At 35.6% G+C, this 22,994-nt stretch overlaps 1 protein-coding gene across 1 annotated transcript in view; it reads right to left on the bottom strand.

Annotated features, from left to right (window-relative positions):
* Positions 1 to 22,994, bottom strand: part of LOC116738055 (collagen alpha-1(XXV) chain-like) — a 71,625-nt gene that overhangs the window by 6,000 nt on the left and 42,631 nt on the right. Inside the window, exons 9-12 of the mRNA XM_032593070.1 lie at positions 20,975 to 21,007; positions 20,471 to 20,506; positions 15,684 to 15,728; positions 1,922 to 1,984 (exon numbers count right to left, since the gene is read on the bottom strand). Of these exons, the coding sequence (XP_032448961.1) occupies positions 1,922 to 1,984; positions 15,684 to 15,728; positions 20,471 to 20,506; positions 20,975 to 21,007 (177 nt within the window). The remainder of the gene's footprint in view (positions 1 to 1,921; positions 1,985 to 15,683; positions 15,729 to 20,470; positions 20,507 to 20,974; positions 21,008 to 22,994) is intronic.

Raw genomic sequence — 22,994 nt, 5'->3', positions numbered from 1 at the left:
TTAGGGGTAAAATATGCAGGGTTTAATTTTTTAAATCTGAAGTTAGTGGTACAAATCCAGACTTGTTTACACAACTGGAAAAAAGGTCAATGTTCAGCTGAAAGAGATTTGTAAATAAACGTGATTTTTCCATTATGATACCAAATTCATGTTAGACAAGCAATTCAACTAAAAATTGATAATATTGTTAATATAACTGTTAAAATATTATTAACAAAACAAATTTCCTATCCACATTCCTTCATGTGGAAATACAAAACAAATATAGTGCATTCTTTAATTTTATTGCAAGTTCAGAGTAGTATCTATTATAAAAGTATCTGGTCTATAAAATCAGACTGGGTATTTCATGAACAGTAATTAATGTTGATTTTGTGGGTTTACATCAGGAGTTTTTTTTTTCTTTTTAATTTTAAGCTACAGAGTAGTTTAAAGATTTTATTTTTAAGTAATCTCTATACCCAACATGGGGCTCGAACTTACAACCCTGAGATCAAGAGTCTCATGCTCTACTGAGTAAGCCAGCCAAGTGTGCCCCAAAATTGCAAAGTAGTTTTAAATCAGTGAACTGAAGAAAAGATATTTACGGATGAAATCCACTCCCTACTACCTGTTTCTTCTAATCCCCCCCCTTTTTTTAAGCAAACAAAATGCCACAAATATTTAAAGATCTACTTCATGCCTGGTTCTCTCTGGCAGTGACCAAGTTTTCTATTCCTTTGTGCTGATCTATGAGGCTGCCTTCTTTCTTTACCTGGCTCTGAGGCTGCAAGCCTGAATAAATACAACAATTCTCATATGAATACTGAATCCTCATTATTCTCTTGCTTTCTGTCTCTTTATTCCAGAAAGTGCATTTCTTATGTGAATCTGTTCAGGCTAAAACAGGCATTCTTCATATTTTGTTAATAAGCCTGACAGCTCATTATGTGAAAAAGAAATTGCTTGAGAAAACAGTAATTTTGCATAAAATCTACTGAGCTTCAGTCCCCCTTAGGCCACACATAGTTTCCATTTACTAGGATTAGAGTTATTTTCTCTTGATCAGAGGAAATGAAGACCCCTCTGTCAAAACAGACCACGAACATATTTCTCTAGCTCTTAGAAATCATCCTGGCTTATTTCTGGTGAATGCAATACACATTGAGGCAAAGCTTTCTATAGTTTAAAAATAAAAGAATGTAGTTTGATCTAATTTTGCCCCTTTGATTCATGAGTCTGTCATGAGTAAAGTTCCATCCTCAGAGCTGTACCTTTTTATGTCTTACTGGGTAGATAAAAAGAGAACTATGGGTCTGACTATATCCACAGCAACATAATTTTTTATATGGTGGCATATAGATTTTGCTTTTAGGGCCCTCTTTAGGGTTGCCAAGTGGAAGATCATGAAATGGTTTTCATTACAGAATCTTTCTGTAGACATTATTCAGGATAGATCCTTTTGAGATGAGGCACTTAGGAATCTATATGACATCAGCACTTGTCTTTGAAATCTAGGGAGTGAGCGGAGAATAGTAGTAATGCTTGATTTACAAGTATGTCCTAAAATTGGCAATAAGGAGCAGAAGCTAATGAGTTCTATCTCTCTGCCCCAGAATTCTCCCACTTTTTCACATGGTCAGGAGGCAAACTGCATCATATCAATTTAGGAACCATTGGGGGGAAACTGGAGCAACTAATATATTTCACTATCATGCTGTCTTACCTGAGACTTTCTGGAATGAACTTCCTATTACTCTATTTAATATGGCATTCCCATTAAAAGTGTTAGTAATAAATGATAGGTTGTTTTAGTTCTCTCTTAGGAAAAAATATCTGGTCACCTAGACAATAAAGTCACCTCAAACTTCTTTCAACATAATGGACTAAAAATATATGATATAATATTTCAGAAATAAAAGAAGGAAAAAACTCCACTTACCTTTGTTCCTGGTAACCCTGGTAAGCCTGGTTCTCCTTGAGGACCAATGAAACCTGGTTCTCCCTTTAAAAAAGATAGGCACATGAAATTGTTATTCATTTGGCAGTGAATAGGTAAAGTTAAACTGATTTACTTTTACTGGGATTTTACTCCTTTTATTATACACGGCTTTCCTGCTGAGATCCAGCTATTTACTATAAAATTAATCAGAACTGGTTTTGATCAGTGAAAATACTCTGAGCAAAGCTTTGGGGAAACTTTAGAAAGTAAAAGTGATAAAGAAACCAGAGAGATGTCTTTAAAACTTTCTTTCTCATCTGTTTGGCATTTCTTATCATTTACCGTATTAAGATCCACTATGTTAGGATGGATGTGGTAGGTGGCCTCTAAGATAAGCCTCAATGATCCCACCTCCTACGTATTCATGCCCTTGTGTAATCCTCTGCTTTACTGACTCCTATCTAATGAATAGGATGTATTGGCAGAAGTAATGGGATATCACTTCTGAGACTAAATTATAAAAAGACCACGGCTTCCGTCTTGGGGGCCCTTTCTTATTCTCTCTCACTTGGGTCACTTGCTTTGGGGAAATCAAGCTGCCATGCTGTGAGCAGCCTTATGGAGAGGTCCACATGGTGAGGGCCAACTTCTGCCAACAACCACATGTGTGAGCTTGGGAGCAGATGTTCCACCCCAGTAGAGTCTTCAGATGGAGCCACAGCCCTGGATTACAGCTTGACTGCAACCTCATGGGAGACACTGAGCCAGAGACATCCATCTGAGTTGTGCTCAAATTCCTATTCTTCCAAAACTGTGAGGTAATTGTTTGTTTTCAGTTTTGAAGGTAAAATGGTAGGCAGCAATAGATGACTGATACAGTAGGTGTGGCTAGGAAAGAGATTCAGGCATGTTCAGCATGAAGGGAAAATATCTCTCCTTGCTATACCTCCATAACGTCTTCCCCACTACCTGGAGGAAACCAGTTGTGATACAATAAAAAATATATTTGGTCTTGTTCCTGGTTCCTTGCAGAGAACTCCTAAAACCCTTGGAATTTCCTGAGTGATAGAGCATAATAGGAGTATCTTTTGTTATTCATAACAAACCCCTTTCAAACATACCTGAGTTTACGCTAATGAGGTGACTTGTGGGTTCCTAGATAGCTCAGGGGGGCTGATGGGGGCTATGATAAGTTGGAACTTTCAGTTCTTCTCCTCCTCTCACTATCTCCAGAGATGGCAGAGGGACTGGAGATTGAATTCAATCACCAATTGCCAATGATTTAATCAATCGTGTCCATGTAATGGAAACTCTATAAAAATCTTTAAACAGCGGGATTGAAGAGCCTCCAAGTTGGTGAACACTTCAGTGTGCTGGCAGGATGGTACATCTCGACTCCACGGGGACAGAGGCTCCTGTGCTTGAGACTCTTCTGACTTCACCCTATGTATCTCCTCATTTTAATCTTTTATAATAGACTGTAATAGTTGGGCATTTTTCTGAGTTCTGTGAGTTGTGGTGGCAAACTATTAAACTTGAGTGGGGATAAAAGTGGGTTGGTTGTTAAATCCTCAAATTTGTAGCCAAGTCAGAAGGGCAGGTAACCAGGGGACCTCGTATTTGTGATTGGGGTTTCAAGTGATGGCAGCCTTGTGGGAGCCTTGAGGGACTAGGCCCTTGAAACCTGTGGAGTCTTTACGGAGCCTGGGTGGCTCAGTCGGTTGAGTGGCCGACTTCGGCTCAGGTCACGATCTTGCAGTCCGTGAGTTCGAGCCCCGTGTCGGGCTCTGTGCTGACAGCTCGGAGCCTGGAGCCTGTTTCGGATTCTGTGTCTCCCTCCCTCTCTGACCCTCCCCCGTTCATACTCTGTCTCTCTCTGTTTCAAAAATAAATAAACGTTAAAAAAAAAATTAAAAAAAAAAAAAACCCTGTGGAGTCTGATGCTAACCCTAAGTAGTTGGTGTCACAATAGGATGGAATTGTAGGACCCCTGGTTGGTGTCAGAGGATCAGAGAGTTGGAGAACTGGTGTTGGAAAAGACACCACATGTTTGGTGTCAGAAAACACTTGAGACCAGTGTTCACATTTTCTTCAATATCCATAAAGTTTTATTTTCTTTTTAACAATGTGAGCTCAAATGTAAGAGTGTAACTTCCTGATATTTATAAAGAAGTTTTATTTTTTTTTTTTTTTTTTTTTTTTTTTTTTTTAATTTTTTTTTTTCAACGTTTATTTATTTTTTGGGACAGAGAGAGACAGAGCATGAACGGGGGAGGGGCAGAGAGAGAGAGACACAGAATCGGAAACAGGCTCCAGGCTCTGAGCCATCAGCCCAGAGCCCGACGCGGGGCTCGAACTCATGGACCGCGAGATCGTGACCTGGCTGAAGTCGGACGCTTAACCGACTGCGCCACCCAGGCGCCCCTATAAAGAAGTTTTAAAGCAAAAAATGTAATGGCTCTGTTCCATACTTACTGTTTTTCCCCCCATTATTTCTGGAGCAGTTGCTAATGCTATTTAATATATTTGATTTTTTCTAATGTAGCAATATTTCAACATTTGTTTTTTTGATACTTAGGAAGATACAGACAGGATATTTTATAAGAAATGGTAAAACGTCATCAAATATTTTTGAAACAAGTGAGTTTTAAAAGTATGCTATATAAAACCTTGGGTACCAGGTGGGGAACAAAAGGATATCACTACCATAAAATGTATCACATTGATACATAACTCAAATATATTTATCTCTAGCTCTGATGCTCATGGTTCTGGTTTAAGAAAAAAAAAAAAAGGTGGAGGGGAAGTAATGCTTTAAGTTTATTGTTTGTAAATTTTCTGCAACTCTGTTCTACCTATTCCCACACTCTTACACATAATGGAAAGGAGAATCTAAACAAATAATTTTGGATATCTCTTAATGGTCTAAAATGAAAACCCACTATATTCAGAGAAACCAACAATGACCATTCTATTTCTTTAAAAAGAGTTTAACTTGTTATTTTAAATGAAAAAAAATCACATGGAATACATTTATTTACAAGTAACATATTTCTCCCAATAAAATTTTATAGACAAATACAGAAATATTCTCTCGCCACCCTCAGGAAAAAAGTTGTGGTAAAGTCAATGTGTATCATTAGTAATGACTTACTGTCATGAAAATATAATGCAAGTTAATAGGTTGAAAATTCATAGGTAGAAAAGACTCTTACATATCCTCAAGCAGAAATAAACTGACTTCACTATTTAGCAAAGAAAATACAAGCACCAAGAAAGCATACTAATAGAAGAAAAAAAGAGTGAATGTTGAAAACACTTATTTCTGATTCAGGTTAGTGTTTAGTTTATAAAAAGATGAAGCATGCAGTTTCAAAATTCACAAATAAATAAATAAGGCTTTGTGATCTCAGTGGTCAGTGAAAGTGATTTTTCTTCCTTAAAAACAAACAAACAAACAAACAAACAATATATGTTAAGTTCTCCTGAGGAAAGTATAGAAAGTTCCTTTAAATAGAATGTTCAGGGGGAAATTTTTTATTTCAAGATATAAAATTAGCAATGCATTTGACAGTTCAATAATTTTAGCACTACTAATATTGGCTAATTTCCGGACTTTGAGTATGATTAGTTTACCTTATTTCAGTCTAAGAAAGCATCTATCACACTGATGTATTCATTTCTTATTTCAATTTATTTAAGGGGAAAATAGCATACTTAACTTTAAAATCACAATTTTATATTTATTTAATTCCAGAGCTCCCAGCCACTTTGGAGACATTATTTCCATTCTCTCTATATCTTGGCAGTATGAGGAGGAAATAATCATTGATTGGTCTCTTTTCTGTCTCAGGCTTGAAGGACAATTGTTGAAGTAAATGATGCATGAATATGTCTACTCATGGTCTTGAGCTGCTTGGGTTGTTTCTTAACTTCCTAAGCTTATATCAGAGGTTCTCAAAGTGCCTTTTCACTTAACCTTTATTAGTGTACAGAGTAGGAAAATTTCACTGATACAGTTGGGTAGTATCAAAGAAGAATATCCACAATTTTATGAAAAGGCTATTAAAAATAATCTTTCCTTGTCCAATTAGTGAGGCTGTTTTTCTTCATATACTTCAACTAAAACAAACTGCAACAGATTGAATGCGTAAGCAGATATGACAATCCAGCTACCTTCTGTTAAGCCAGACATTAAAGAGATTTGCCAAAAAATAAAAATAAAAAAAGTATAACAATGCACTCTTCTTGCTAATTTTTTGTTTTGTTTTGGAAAATTCAGTTATATTTCATTAAAAATGTTATTTGATTAACACATAATGGGTTTTTTAAATTTCTCAGTTTTAATTTCTAATACATGTAACCTACATAGATGAAAATTCTTTCAATCCTAGTTTTTAAGTGTATAAAGGAGTTCTGAGACCAAAATTTTTGAGAACTGTTGGTACACAGGTACAGAATTGAGTTAAATGCTGGCTTTTCATATTGGAATCCTGAGGTGCCCAATGATGGAAGACTCCGGTGTTGTTAAGGGGTGACTTAATCAAGATTTAATAGATAATGCAAGCAAAGCATTTAGTACTGTCTCTAGAATAAAGTAAGTGAACAGTAAATGTTAGTTATTATTGTTGCCCTTATCTTACAGTCTCAAAAATGCTAGTTATCATCATCATTATTATTGTTAGTAGTAGTATTACAACATCTGTAACTTATTGGTGATATACAAGGTGATTTCTTGTTTCTTTATAACCTGTATGGGGCTATACTCAATACCTCTTCAACTTCTTTCAATAAGTAACCCTAAATTTTCATGTGAATATATCATTTCATGAGACAATATCCATCTGCCAGAGGCTTCAGGACTGCAAAAGCAAACGTGTGTACGGTAGAGAAGTGACAGGTTTACTAAGAATGAGTTTTCTTCTTGTAAGGAAGGAAAAGGAGAAAATGGCCATAACTACTGAATTTCTCTAAGTAAATGTAATCCTTTAAAAAAAAATCTTGCCTCTTTGACAAGGACTGATTAAAGGTTATAATCTCCTAAAATATCTAGGAGAAAGGCCATGACAACCTATGGTTCTGTGACAAAAAAAAAAAAAAAAAAAAAAAAAAAGGCAATTGGTTATTCTAATACTCACAATTGTAGTTAACCAGGATAGAGGAAGGACACTGGGTTAGGGGAAGGTAAGGAAAAGCAGCTGAAATATCCAAACACAGAACATTTCTGGGAAAAAAAATCTTTGGAGAAAATCAAACTATACAGAAATGAAGCTATGTAAGTTTTCAGGGCACTAAACAGGAGAAATAACTCTTTTTATTGGACCATATAATAGTTCTCAGAGCTGTTTTTTTGTTTTTTTTGTTTTTTTTTTTTTTTACACATCTGATCTTATTTAATCACTGGGAAATAAGCCTGCTAAATTGGAAATTATTCACACATATTTGTCTGAGTACACAAGGTGGAGGAGAGATACAATAGAGGAAATTAGAATTATAGTTCAATTACGTTCGTACATTACTTTTAATGAAGAGGCAATTAAATTTAGACTTTAAAAAAATTTTTATTGGGCAATTACTTGAATTAGAAAATCCAAATTATAATTCCTATGAGGCATTTTAGGAATAACATGAAAACATAAGGTGGAGGATCTTTTGAAAAGGGCAGATGCTGACCATCATAATCAAGGAAACATATTTGCACAGGTATGCAGCAAGTAAAAAAGCTCCTCCATTGAAATGAAAACAATACAATATGATAATTTGTAAAAAAAATGCTAATCTTTTCAGTTTACGATGTATTACTGCAAAATATCTAAGAAAAATGGGGGAAAGGCAGAGCTTTAAACATTGGTTTGGGGGTATCTGGGTGGCTCAGTCCATTGAGCGACCAACTCTTTGATTTCAGATCAGGTCATGATCTCAGGGTCCCGGGATTGAGCCCTGCATTGTGCTCTACACTGACAGGATGGAGCCTGCTTAGGATTCTCTCTCTCTCCTTCTCTCTGGAACCCCTTCCCCTCCACTCAACACTCTCTCTCACTCTCTAAATAAATAAATAAATAAATAAATACTAAAAAAATAAACATTGGTTTGTCATGAACACCAATGAATAGCACCAATGAACAGCATAAATATGAGTTAAGAAGATAACTTCAGAGCCTCTTTAATCTGTTCTTCTCTCAAGTTTCATATATATATTTAAATTCTCCTCCACCTCTCTACCTATTCACTCACCATCTCAAGTGAGATAGCATTTTAGGTTTTTGCTTTTGTTCCTGTTGAGAACAAGATTACAAAGTCAATTGGGCGTCCACTCCTTCTGGCGTTGCTGATCCTGTGTGGAAGGGAATCAAAAGAATGAAGGCAACCAACTGGCAGATCTTAAAATGTCATTGCTTGTAAAGTTAGCGCCCAAATATAGGAAAGAGACAAGTAAAAAGAAGAAAGAGGAGGAGGAAAAGGAATCATGGAAGAAAGTAGGGAGAGAACAGGGGAAAAGATGGAAGAAGACAAGAGAGGAGAAGAAGAATGGGGAACAACAAGCATCCTAAAATTTTCTGTTCCTCTACTATGACTGTAACTGTTAAATCCAGGTTTCATCTGTCATTTTTCAGGTTGCATTTTCACTGGTCCTGGAAACATCCAACTAGATCTATGCCTCAGACACAGGAAACTAAAACACTTAAAATAAATAACAGAGCTCTGATTTAACCAAAGCCTGGAGATAAAAAAAAAAAAAAAATACAGGACTATTTAGCAGAACACTAACACAATCCAACATTTTAACTGCTGAAACACAATTAATAGCTGGCACCATATTCTGCTACCCAAGCCACATGCTAGCTGGTGATTAAATGGTTGTCACAGAAACAGAAATCTCAGCTTCGTTAGTGCTACTGTAATGTGGCACTAATGTAGCATCAAATTCCACAATGAAGAAAAATTTGTTAATCTTCTGGTCTTGTCTTAGATGTTGCATATGATCTCCTCCTGAGTTGTTTCATGAATTTTGTCCTTTGTTTATTCTTAAATTAATTAGCTCACAACCAATGAGCTTAAAAATCAAGTCTCAATACGACTGTAATGCATTTCCCTGTGTTAAGCTGGTAGAAAAAAACTGAATAGAGTAGCTGTGGTTTTGGCAACTACGCTGGGATTTGGGTTGGGCAGAAGAAATGCCATTCATTCAGGGTAAAGCACAGGGTAGGTCTAGCAGTAAGAAGACCCATCTGAAAATCTGACACAAGATGCTGATTTGAATGAAAGTTTTAAGTGGCCAGGGCACATAAAGATGCAGAACCAAGTCTATAGAGAATAGCTGTTGCTGAGATCAAAGGTGTATCTTCACATGACCAATTTCAGAGGGCCTAACGGTTTCACATTGATCTTTCCAACTGTAGCTAACCATTTCAGCAGCCACAACTTTGATCCTGTAGTATTAAGGTCAATGAAAATAAGTCACAGTAGCTAATAAGTACTATATTTGAACAATTACCCTGTTTTTGCACCAGACAAAAAGTTCCCTTGCTGATGAGGTCAGCATTAGAGCTCTCTTTCTTCTTCTCCACCCAGCTTTCTTTCATAAATTGGCAATATGTACACAAGCAAGAAGATTTAGCTATAGGTAGGTGGGATCTATTCACTCTATAAGATTTAAAAAAATACAACAAAGATAAGATTTTTGACTGAAGCCATTTTTGCTCAACTCATTTGCTGTTACTTTTAAAAAAATTAGGGGCGCCTGGGTGGCGCAGTCGGTTAAGCGTCCGACTTCAACCAGGTCACGATCTCGCGGTCCGTGAGTTCGAGCCCCGCGTCGGGCTCTGGGCTGATGGCTCAGAGCCTGGAGCCTGTTTCCGATTCTGTGTCTCCCTCTCTCTCTGCCCCTCCCCTGTTCATGCTCTGTCTCTCTCTGTCCCAAAAATAAATAAACGTTGAAAAAAAAAATTAAAAAAAAAAAATTAGTCGACTAAGATAGCTTAGATTCTGTGTATTCTGGCAAAAAAAAAAAGCCACAAAAAACAAAACACCCTAAAATAAAACAAAATACTCTAAAACAATGCAAACAATTACTGTATTCACCAACAAAGAGGACAACAAAAACTGGCCTTCTATATTACAAAAAGGCAAAGGAAAGCTAGAAAATTCCCTAAGAAGATGACCTTTCTGAAATCTTACAATAACCATCAAAAGTCTCATTAGGTTTTAGAATTCCATTACAAAATCTGGATTGATTTGATTTTTCTTCAAGCCCACACTTAATACAGAGCAAGTAAGTATTTGAGATGACCTTCCTTTATCTTCTAAATGGCTATTGGGACAGTTCACTTAACAATCTTTTGTCAAAGTTACATAAAAGCTGTCCTTCATATGGGTGACAAGAGTCAACAAATACATAGATGGGATTACTGGTCAAGGTAAGAAAGGAAGAGACAGCTTCATTCACACTGAAATAGCTCCCCAGGTGTTTCCCTATAAACTTCCAGAATTTACCATCTGTTAAATGGAATGGTGGCCAGAAAGTCCAAACTGATTAGCTTTTACTCACAGAAAAGTCTCTGGTTTTCCATTTATTACCATTTGTTTTATTTTTATAAGTCATTATCAATTAAAGCAGTAAAAGATATTATTTTTTTAACCTGTCTCAAAATCCTCTAACATACCAGCTTAAACCAAGTCATGTTTTCCATGATATTTATTACCCCCAAGCAGATACAATTTTCATTGCCCAAAAAATGGTACAACAGGGCTTGGAAAATATGTGCTGATTTGCCTGGGTGCTAAAGCATCACCAATAATTTTGATTAATGTGTCTTGACACTGAATGCATTAGCCATACAAGATTTGTCTTGCTTAAAGGCTAATTAGAATTCAAGTCAGCATGATACCTGCTTCTGAGGATTATAGCAAGAACATTTGTTGTAATAAGAACCTCTAGGCAGCTAGTTTTTGTAATGATTGATTTGTAAAATTATTGAGGGGAAAAAAAAAGAATGAGAAAGTAGAGTCTGTCTCAAAAACACTATTTCCCTTAAGGATAAAATTTGAGTATAAATTAAAACATCTTGGTGATATGATGAAAATGAACTACAATAGCAGGTTTATTTAAAACTCAGAAAACGTAACTTTCAGCTTTTTTTTTTTTTTTTTGTTAACAGGATTACATCATGAAAGCACATTCAGTATGTTTATTGGAGATTTCGTTATGGCTGCTAAAAATCTCTGATTTCTGGTTGTATGAGTTTCCTAATTGGATTCTAAAATTACTCAACTGCTCAGACACAGTTTGTACAAGCAGGAAATAATTACAAGTAACAATAATAGAATCTTATCCTTTTAACCACTATTTCTTCCTTTTCTTTTTTCTTTTAGGAATGCATTTCATATCCTATGTTACTTTCAAACCTTCCTCTGCTATTTTAAAATGTAATTTGATCTTTCTGAGGAAGGAACCTCATCTCTAGTAGACTTAGATGGTAAATTTCTATAGATTATTGAACATTGTAATTAATCCTAAGAATGCCAAAGTAAATGTTCCTGCCACCTGTAATATTTAGTCTTTATATGATTTAGTGTCAAGGATGATTCCATATAATGAGGTATAAAGAATTAGTTACTGTCTCATAACTCTCCCAATCTTCAAATTCTTAATCTGAATGTCAAATCTTTACTAATGTGGAAGCCAGAACAAAAATATCAAGCTTGAGAGAAAATAGTGTAAATTTTTTTCCATCTAAATGACTTTTTTCATTTGATGTAATTTTAACTGTATTATATTTCCCTACTCTATTAATTTTATTATGTAAAGTTTTCCCAATTTACTTTCTGAATATGATGAGGTAAACTGGTGGTGTCTGTGGAAAGCTGAAAAGCAGACATTGAAAAATCCTTATTTGTAAGAAATGTCTTAGTCTGGGCAACACTATGCCTGGGGGCTAGAGAATTTCCTCCATTACATGTCCAGTTTTTCTTTTGAATAGTGTAGGAAGGAGAATTTTGATAGTACCGTGTCTTATGCCCAGAATGTTGTGTTCCCTCATCCTTTATCCCTGGAATATATTTGAGTTATAGGAAAAGGGAAATAGTGTGATGTTTCAAGAGAAAGTAGGTTACCTTACTGCTCTTAAAGGTGATATTCATCCGTCACTGCAAAGGAGTTTCCAGAATTTATGTCTATTAACCTACAGAATGTAAATGGCTTTACGTTCTCCAAGTTAAAATCACTCATGTTAAGAAACGCTATATGGAATAGGTGCCTAACCAATGCTTCCAATATTCTGAGCTCTGAGAGAAAAAAAGAGTAATAGCTAAAATTTATATAAGATTTACTATATGCTTGGCAACACTTTAGAGTTGCACATATATTAACTAATTTAATCTATACAACAACTCTCTGAGGTATGCACAACAATGATTTTATGAGGAAACCCGAGGACAGGAAGATTATTGTAACTTGCCCAATGTCATGATACAGCTTCATTAACTGGTGGAGGTGGAACCAGGACGCATACACGGGTGGTCTGGTTCTAAAGCTGGGGCTCTTGATCACTGGTCTATACTGCTTCACTACTAGGGCAATACAATCATAAAAGGGGTAAGTAATGTATTTACATTTTTCAAAATACGTGTGGAGAGAAAAATATTATAAAAATGGTAACTTTAAATCTTATCCTTTTATGTGGTATCAGAAAAGCTAGTTAAAATAAGTTTTACCCATGAAAAACATATTAGAAGCCTTGTTTATAAAAATCATTTTCTGAGCTCAAATCTTATTCCAGAAGATCAATGTCAATGCATGGTACATTGTGCATAATTTAATTTTCCCAGTTGAACATCTTGACACTATATGAACCATGAATGCATGAAATAGGAATTCCAAATGTCTTCCACATGGTGAGACAACTTTCCAATACTTGTGCAGGAAGCCTAAGAGTAGTTTGAAATTAAGATATGCCTGTTCTTGGTGACTTTTATTATGTATGCCCAAGGTATTAGCACTTGTCTCTGAGTGGGACTCTGAAGTGATAGATAGATGAGTCTGCTGTCTGTATTTAGGCACTTTGCTCATTTCCTGAGAGCTGTGTGGAAGGCATTTGGGTGCTCATTAAGTTCCCCACCATTCCCCGAGAGCAACAGGTGGCGAATCAAAGCTTCCCTGGTATTTCATGGCTGGTTTCCTCAATGTCTTGGAAATAACGGATGGCATTTGCATGCTTTCTGTAGTACCAGCAGATAAGAAGGGGATGGATAGCAACAGGAAGAAGTATTTCCAAAGCATAAACTAACACACAAGTTCTTGCTACCACACATTCTAAATCCATACATGTGGTTTCATCTTTTAAATATTGTTACTCATTCAAACTATGAAATCATAATTAACTATCCTGTGGTTAGCAACCTAGCAGAAGCAAGGTACAGTAAAGGAATAAAGAACATCTCAAGTTAATGAAGCTATATCATAAAGTTATAAATTTGTAACTCTACATTTATAAATATCCAATGACTACTAATGACTATGTGTTCTTAAATTGTCTCCTTCAGAACATGACTTTATTTTTTAATGTTTTATTTATTTTTTGAAGGAGAGAGAGAGAGAGAGACAGAGCATGAGCAGGGGAGGAGCAGAGAGAGAGGGAAACACAGAATTTGAAGCAGGCTCCAGGCTCTATGCTTTGAGCACAGAGCCCAGTGTGGAGCTTGAACCCATGAACCGTGAGATCATGACCTGAGCCGAAGTTGGACGCTCAACCGACTGAGCCACCCAGGAGCCCCAGAACATGACTTCTTTATACTGAGCACCTACTACCTACATTATAAAGAAAGAATACTGCCCACATCCTGAACTAGAGCAAGAAGTCAAAGCTATTAAACCAAAGCCAGAATCTGTGATTTAAATCAAACAGTGGGTAGTTCCCCAGCAGTACTTGATAATTAAAGAGAAAAGTATCTCTAGTGGAGGATAAAAAGATTTTATCAATTGGTAACTAATTCAGGCTTTAAAACAAAGGAAAATATCAGCTATACAATCTCAATGGCATACATCTGGCAATGTCCTAGGACCCTAGGAATAAAAGCATTTACTGGAGGTGGCAAATCACCAACACTCTTCCCAATCTGAAAAAATTCAAAACATCTGGACTAGTTCACATACGACTAGGGAAATGCCATGGGATGTTTTTCATGGTGGAAGACAGAAAATGAGTAAGAGGTAATGATAACAATAGTGGTAACTAAAATAGTTTTCTGATTATTTTAGGGGGTAAAGCCCCAGTACCTTTACCCTTACATACTCTTTTCTCTCTATGACAGTGCCTCATACTCCGGAGAAGGGACAGCTGGATTTTGGTGCAGCGCTGAGGTTCCTGCCACGTGAGCTGACATTGACAGCACAGCCCTGCTAACTTAGGAGCCAGTGCTGCAGAAAACCCTGCCCCAGACCTTCCCCAATGCCCCTCCTTTCCAACGCCTTTCCCCTTATTTATAACGCAACCAGGTTCTTTTAAACTAATATTGAGTATAGTTTTCTTAAATTTGTTTAAAAATCTATGACCTTCTGATCATTTGTAAAAAGATTTTTTTTTAATGCATAGGAATTACTAAGTAACTGCCATAAATTAACTCTACAGCAGGAAATCACATATTTAATGAAGTTATTTTGCTAAATACACGCTAATCTGAAAAACACAGTTTTCGAGTCTGTTACTTATACCAAATATACTCATAAAATATATGTGATACCATATGATATCTGGGAACTCAATAATTTAACATGTTTATTCTAAAGCCATATTATCTCATGTACCATACTTCAAACACAACCTTCATCAAACAGTATACATGACCCCCACACTGAAACTAGGATTATTAATTTTAGAATGGTCTAATGCACGCTAAAGATTGATTCAAAATCTGTGAAAACAACGTAAGGAAAAATCTTACTTGCATCATGTTACTCTATCAAATGCTTCTAGAATTTAAAAAATACCTAAAACTTTTAATCTTTATTTATGTAATTATGATTATGATTATAATTATGATTATTTTACTTTTAAGCTTTAAAAAGCAGATATTAAAGGAGTAACTACTGCTAAGGCAGTAGAAGTTTAAGCCTTGCCAGTTGCCATGTGAAAAATTTTAAATAATTTAAAAAAATGTATGTTTCTTGACCTTTTTAAGTAGTTTTAAAACATGTAAAACTATGCTTTCAAATTAAGCTTTAAGCAATTATTTCAAAAGATATGTACAAAGTTCATGGAAATAGTATATGGGTCAGAATAGTTTAGTAATCGGATTTGTACTTTGCAGTGAGAGTTATTGACAGGAAGTGGAAGCAGAAAACATATTAAAGTGATTATTATAATGAGTGAATTACAAAAACAGCTGCCTCCATGTTCGATTGATGGGGATGTTAAGACTCTGATTCTAGTCAAAATCTGATAGGGTGTTAAAAATAAAATTAAAATGTGAAAGTAGACATTCTAGACTTAAAAGAATTCCTATTGGCACTTACATTTTTCTAGGGGCGTAGTAGGTTCAACAGTAGAATATACTGTCCAGACATGTTTGCCATATGTCCAGCAATGGCAAATGTTAGCAATACCTGTGTTTAGTTCTCAATTTAAAAAAATTAAGTGAGATGGCTGGAGAGTGTTTAAAGAGAGGCATTATATTTTTAGTTTTCATTTTTTCCTATTTTCCTTTGATTTTTGTGGCTTTCTTAATTACATTTCTATGAAGCTGAGACTGTCAGTGCAGTATTTACCTTTATCCCCGGAAGTCCAGGAAGCCCAGGAAGCCCTGGTTCACCCTACATAGGAAAATCACATAGCATTATAGAACAATAGTCACTCAGTCACAGTATGTGGAGAAAAACATGGTAAATGTTCCTAGCTGAATACTTGCTGCATATATATACATACATAAATGCTGTCTAGTTTCAAGGACTTTGGTGAGATTACAGTTCAGTCAACTCTTGATTCAGGGATTGGTTGACTATTTTGTAGATTTTTCTGGATTTTTCTCTCTTCCTGCCATCTCACTGCTCATTGGCATTTCTACCAGAAGGCAAGCAAGAGAAGTAGAAGGAAAAGGCATTCCTACGTTTTATTATTCCCTGGTAAATGATTTCTTGCGGAAGCTGAGGCTCTTTGCTTAAATGAGGATTATGTACGCATTTGAATAATGCATCCTATTCCAGGGCTCTCTTACCTCAGATAATCAAGAGTTGGCTGTGTGAACAGATGGTCACACCAAAACAATATACATTAAGTCTTGCTCACTTAAAAGTATAGTAAGATTTCTTTTCCATTCCTGAATGATGAGAAGATAAATGCGTGGTTAAGATTATACTTAACTCCAGCCTGTATCTCTAACCATTGTTGAGTCTGGGTAACCCTGCTTAGCAATTTTGGGCTAATGGTACCCTGTGTGCAGCTGTTCCTGAATTCAGGTTTGAGATTAAGTGATACATTTTGTGTGAGCGCACTGGAGTCAAACTAAATCTCATTTTCACAGAATTGTCTACATTATTTTAAGTACAAAGTACAGTGACAAGAGGTTACATTGCTTAGAAAATCTCCTGAATTCCATTAAAGAAGCATAAAGGAAATGCTGGGGAAAATGAAAGTCCATCCTGTATTGGACTGAGATGACTATTATTTGTGGAAACAATATTTGAGGGTAAAAGGCACACACTGTTTCATAATGGTCAGTCAGTGGGATAGACAAAAATACCCAAAGAGATTAGGGCATCAAACTAAGTAAAAGTCGTAAAGAGAGGTACTGCTTTTAATCTAAATGCTTTGACAACCCCATTCCATGGAAAATCTACTAAGAATAACCAGATATTTCATCTTTAACAGTAGTATTTTCATATTACGAAAAGCCATAATGTGCTCTGGTATTATAAAAAAAAATGGCTCCACACACTGTTTATTAAGCTGTATGGTTAGACATAGAGGGGACAATGACTTTCCTGATGGTTTAGTTCACGGGAGCTTCAGGAATGCAAAAGAAAAACTACGCCGTTTGAAACTATATAACTGAAATTTTGCACTGTGAACAGTAAGACTAAGATGAGGTTAAGCCAGAGAAGAAAGAATGGTCATTAAGAATTTGATATTCCATTCAAAGAATACTTGTCCAAGTAGATTAAACTATACACAGAAACATTATACATTGGATTTTCTTTTTCCTTTCCCTTTTGCCTTTCAATCAATAAATTTAAGAAGCTTTAATAAATAGGGCTTGCATCCATATTTTACTGAAGATTCTCTTTTACTTAAAAAAAAAGTACAAGGCCTTTGAATGCACAGTAAACTGCAGTAGAATATACAACCAATAAAAGTAAACATATTGGTGATAAATCTATAGTTTTGTATTGTTTTAGAAAAGTCCCCTCAAACTCAGGACATCCTATTTGAACCATCTGTGAAAATATATAGTTCCTATCACTGTTTCTATACAAGAGAAATGTCCTCTCCACACACTTCCCTTCCACCATATTAAAAGGATTGTATGTTTACTTAAAAAAAGAGTTTTATATACACATGCATACATAGACACACATCTATGTTTTCTAACAGTGAGAAATGTGTATAAGACATTATGGGATATTTTGTAACGTAGATTGAATACTTACAGAGACTCTGAGCATTTAGCTATTCCCTACATCACATGTGTATGTATGTATATATATATATACATATATATATATATATATACTTATATTAGATTATTAAATGAACTTTGTAAAGGACAGATATTTCATGAATTCATATTTCATAGTATTGTATTTTTGTAAATTTGACCTTTCCAAATTTATGTTTATTTAATGTAGCAGTCGACACAATGAAAGATTATAAAATATTTAATGTTGCCCTTTGTGGAACATCTCAACATTTTCAGAAAGACTTCTCTTCCTATATGAGTTCCATGAAGGCTTGTCTTCCAGTTAAGACAATTTTTTGTTACCTTCACTCTTGCCTGCTTCTTAGCTCAGGAGCTTCTCTGGGGTGAGGTCTTGGGCATGCACAGCCCAAGGTCAGATGTGGGTCCTAATTAAGAATTGGTTTGTTCTTCCATTTGAAGAATACTTGTCCGAGTAGATTAAAATTTACCCATTATATTTTGGGTTCTTTTTCTTTCTTTTCTTTTGACTCTTTACCCTCCATTAAAAGAGACCCTTGTCTGCTGTTAAATTTGACTCTGCTTTTGCCCCACATTTCTGTTACAGTATATATTTCTAGATATACATTATATATTTCTAGATATACTTCAACTGGGAGGGTCCCTTCCAATGGGGAATCAAGTATTTTTATCCCTTTAAAGTTAAAAAATATATTTTAAAGAGATGCAGAGAAGGTAGAAAAGTAAGAACTATGTGATGAAACACAATACCTATTTTTATAAATCTACACATTCACTTTACAAATAGAAATACACACTCAACTCATGTATCAATCACACATTTTACTGTTGAATCTCGAAAAGAAAAAAAAAACTATAATGAAACCATTTCTACATTACGAATGTGGATGTAAATAACAAATTTTCATACCGGACAACACCAGACAGTGGAAAGCGAATCAATGGGCTTTTCCTTCTGTCCAGAAACCCTACATTTCTGGGAATGTCCCTAATGCAGGAGGCTAAGTACTGAATCCACAGCACAGTTCTGTACTGATGAGGGAAATGCTATGGAAGATCTCTTGAATTGATTCTGTACTCAGTTCTGTTTGTCATTTTCTAATCTAAGTAAGCAGCAAGCATGGGAATACTCTACTTTTAAAGCAATGTTGGGGTAAGTACTGCCAAATCCTGATATTAGACAAAGGAAGTCATAAATATTGTGGGCAAGTGAGATTGCGTCAAAGGGTAGAATCTGGCTTAAATATTGATGAAAAAGATGCTGTGCATTTCAGGGCACATACTCATTCAAATAGGTTGTAAGCTTTTAATGAATCCACCCCTTCTCTTGATATAATTTAAAGCAGATTTTTAATGAAATACGAAGGAAATCCAATGTTTCCATATGTAAGCCTATAAACTTCCAGGAATGAATCTAAACCTGTATTTCTAAATAATCATGAGAAGGCAATATTTTATTAAAAAATTGAAAATCATTTTAGATCTTCCACTCTGAAAACAGTGGGACCTATACAAGATTATAGCAGATTTGTTTCAGTTTTTGTTAAAAAGACATAATAGTCTTGTAGGCATTTCTTTTAGTATATCAGATTTAGAGAGTAATTTAAATTTAGCCTTTAAATTTTAAATACTAAGGAGTCTAAAATTAGATCATCTGAGAAGATTATTTGCTTTTTCAAACCAAAGCAGACCATAGATTTCTGATGATAGCACTAATTTCAAATTTCTTACATAAAGAATCAGTAGGAAATCTTAGGGATTAAATAGAAAATTTCGCAGAGTTCTGCTGGGCCCTTTGAAAAAGTCTGAACTGTGCTTGAAACTGGGCCTGAGGAATCATTGCTCTTAGAGCCTGTGTTTCAAAGAAAACTCTATTTTTAAAAATTTTAAAAGAACATGAAAGACCTTCTCAAAAATTACTTTCATCGTTAAGTCTTTAAAGCAAAGCAATGATCTTCTTCTCAATGACTTCAAAAGTGTGGGGACATTATTTTTTTCATGTCTTAAGGTTCCAAACTCTTATAATGAGATTTATTCTCTGTTTTCCTTTATACCAATGAGGTAAATTCTATGTCTCTAATCACATTTTTTCTACAACATCAGCTATTGCTAGATAAAGGCAGAGTCGTGATCGTAAGAGCTTTAACCTAATGTGGAATTCACATTTACTTGTTTGCTACAATACATCTGTTATCTAAAATCTAACCACATTGGGCACTGATATCCAGATGCTCAGACAATAAACTGCTAAGAGTTGTTTCCTGCCTCAGACCCAAATGAGAATATGAATGCAAAAAATAATCACTGCATATCCTCTAATTGATCACTGAAGTGAAGCACAAATGATTAAAAAAAAATCACGTATGTATCTGTAGATTGGTTAAAGTACTTGGCTAGTGTCTCCAATTACAATTTAGTTTATTAACAAATCTGGTTTGTATCACATAACATTCATTGCATAGGTAGATATGATTCACATAAAAAATTATCAGTAAGAAAGTATTTGAAATGAAAAGAAAAGGAATATAAGAAACTATCATTCCCTACTGAAACAGTTTAGTAAATATTCATTTCTTCTCATGAATGATAGAAACATGCAGAGTATCTTTAAACATGCAAGATAAGTTGTTGGCATTCCAACCCAACTGATCTTTGTTAGCCTCAAACAGCTGACAATATGTAGACGTTAGTTAATAAAGCATCTTTTTACATGTACACAGTGTTTCATATTTGGCTATGGTCAGCATCAGTCCTTTTAAAATGCAGAACAATCAATAACACTCTGCATGCAAAGCATGAAAATTGTATCATTTTGCAATAATTGCTTTCATTTTACACAGTAGGTAGTAGATATAAAATGGCAAATATGAGACAAAGAACACACTAGAATAAAGATGTTACCTTTTGCCCTGGACGACCAGATTCTCCAGGTTCCCCCTGACCAAAGAAAACCAAAGATGAAAAAAAAAAAACAGTCTTAAGACAATTTTCCAAAACCTCAGGCCTCTGGACACTTTCACAGAGACAGCCTAGTCTCCTTGATCATATGTGTTTCATTCACTTTATTCTATTACTCTATATCTCACTAGAGACAGGAACTTTTTTTTTTCTTTTTTTTTTCTTTTTTTTTCTTTTTTTTTTTTTGCTGCGGACATAACTAAAGCTCACATATGAATCCACATTTCCATAAAAACCAATCACAGAGACAAGTGAAGGCAAGACCTCTTATTTAAGCCTTTACCAGATTTCTAGCAGATACTCCCTGTTGTGTTTGGAAGCTGATTATTGAAGAAGAATAAAAACAGTTATAACCATCAAACTTGGAACAAAAGAAGAGAAAGCAGAGACTTATAAAATTCAACACTGTAACTCCTGGGGTATAAACACTCACAAGGCTATAGTTACCTTAATTCCTGCCGCAGATGATCCAGGGTCACCCTAAAACAAAACCCGTGGGAGATTATTCCACAAGTTATGAGAATAGGAAACATACAAACACACAGAAAACCATCTCGACATGGCACTCAAAGGGAGCCCCATGACTAACGGGCCTGACTATGCTCCATAAAATGATATCAACATATCAGCTGTTAAGATGTAAACAATTTCCAAGGTAAACAATACACTTTCTAAAAACATGGGTTTATTTTGAAAGCAAAATACTTAACGACTATATTCCTTAAAGTAAATATAAATATACAAATATGTATCTCTTCCCTTGATACAGTGCTAAAAGTGTGTTCTAAAGTAGTAAATTATAATTTGGAGACCTGGAACTTTGGTTTTCTCTATTTCTGGAATCTATTAATGTCACGGGCTATCAGTTACTGGGAGTTCCTTGACCCTCTGGGTCTTCAGAAAGTCAGGGTTCAACAGATGAAGTCAAAGGGTTAATGATGTCGAGCTGGAAAAAGCCACGTAGCAGGTCAGTTTGTTTTCCTCATGAAGCATGGTCACAGTTATGACCGGCACATTTTCTCTAGCTTTACATTTATTTCATTGTGATGCAGTCACCAGAAAATTACAGGATGATGGATGACTCATGGGTGGCAGGGACACATGTACGATCTGAGAGAAAATCTTGAGATAGAATCTGGTTTTCTAAAAGGCGATGTATTCCTTTGGGAATTCACAGAGGGTGACTGTGACTACATTTTCAAAGCAAATATGCTATAAAATAAGCAGAGAGATTAGTAGAAAAGAATAGGGAGGTTAGTTAAGAATGTTGCTTATTTCTGAAATGAAGCCAGCAATGGGCCTAGATTTTTAAGCTCCTTCTAGCCCCTTGTCCCTGAACATGCTACAAGGCAAAACAGGGAGAAAACTTAGCCATTTGAGACTGTCAAGAAGATAGGAACAGCCATAAGGAGGAAGGCACATACTTGGATTTCCTCAGCTGTCACATCTGTGCAAGTGCTCAAGGAACTCCAGGGGTCTAGTTCCTTGTTCTGGATTTAGGAAGCTCCTCATCGCTCTCTTTCAGAGACAGAGATGAGGCCTCAGGCCTCTGTGCCTGGAGCACTTGTCCCCCTCTCTGAATCCCTTCCCCCTCTCCAGGCTGGCATCTTCTCTCTCTTGAGGTCTTGCCTTAAGTGGCTCTGCCTCAAAGAACCCTTCACCAACCAAGTTAAGATTTATGCCCCTTACATCCACATCTTACTGTTCACACTGACTCTGTTCATGTCCTGCATAGCTCACTCCATAATTACGTACTTATTGTCTGTCCCTTCATTAGACAATCAGCCACATGGGGGCAGATTCAGTGTCAATTTTTATTCAGTGCCTAGCCCATAGTATATGCTCAATACATATATGATGAATAAATGAACAAATCCCAAAGAGAATGTTTTAAATAAGTCAGCAGTCAAGGATCAAAATGAAAAAGTGGCGCCTGGGTGGCTCAGTAGGTTGAGTGTCCAACTCATGGTCTGTGAGATTAAGCCCTGTGCGGGGCTCTGTGCTGAGTGTGGAGCCTGCTTGGGATTCTTTCTCTCCCTCTCTCTCTGCCCCTCCCCTGCTTGTGCTCTTTATCTCTCTCAAAAAAATAAATAAACAAAAAAAAATGAAAAAAATTTAGGAAGGAAAACAAGCTTAGGAAAAAGAAGGGAATAATAAATTAGCTTACTGAGGAAACTGATATATATGTGATCCTCTGTGATGTCTGTAATTGTTTTAACCCAAGGAAAAATTAAAACATGACAAAACATAAGAAAAGGACCTTAAATACTATATTATACTGATTTCTCTTTCTAATCATTAACATTCGATTGAGTTCCAAATGGGAAGTGAAATAAATGTGGCTAATAAAATAATACTTACTTCTATTTCTACTAAATCAAATCTGAAAGCCATCAACACCAATGAATCAGGTTTGTAATAGTTTGCACAATAAGACCTTTGTATTCCTAAAGGCAATTTTGACTTT

The sequence above is a fragment of the Lynx canadensis genome, chromosome B1, assembly GCF_007474595.2.
Source record: "Lynx canadensis isolate LIC74 chromosome B1, mLynCan4.pri.v2, whole genome shotgun sequence".
NCBI classification, from domain to species: domain Eukaryota; kingdom Metazoa; phylum Chordata; class Mammalia; order Carnivora; family Felidae; genus Lynx; species Lynx canadensis.
The sequence above is the reverse complement of the archived record's forward strand: the minus strand, read 5'-3'. Positions and strand labels throughout refer to the sequence as shown.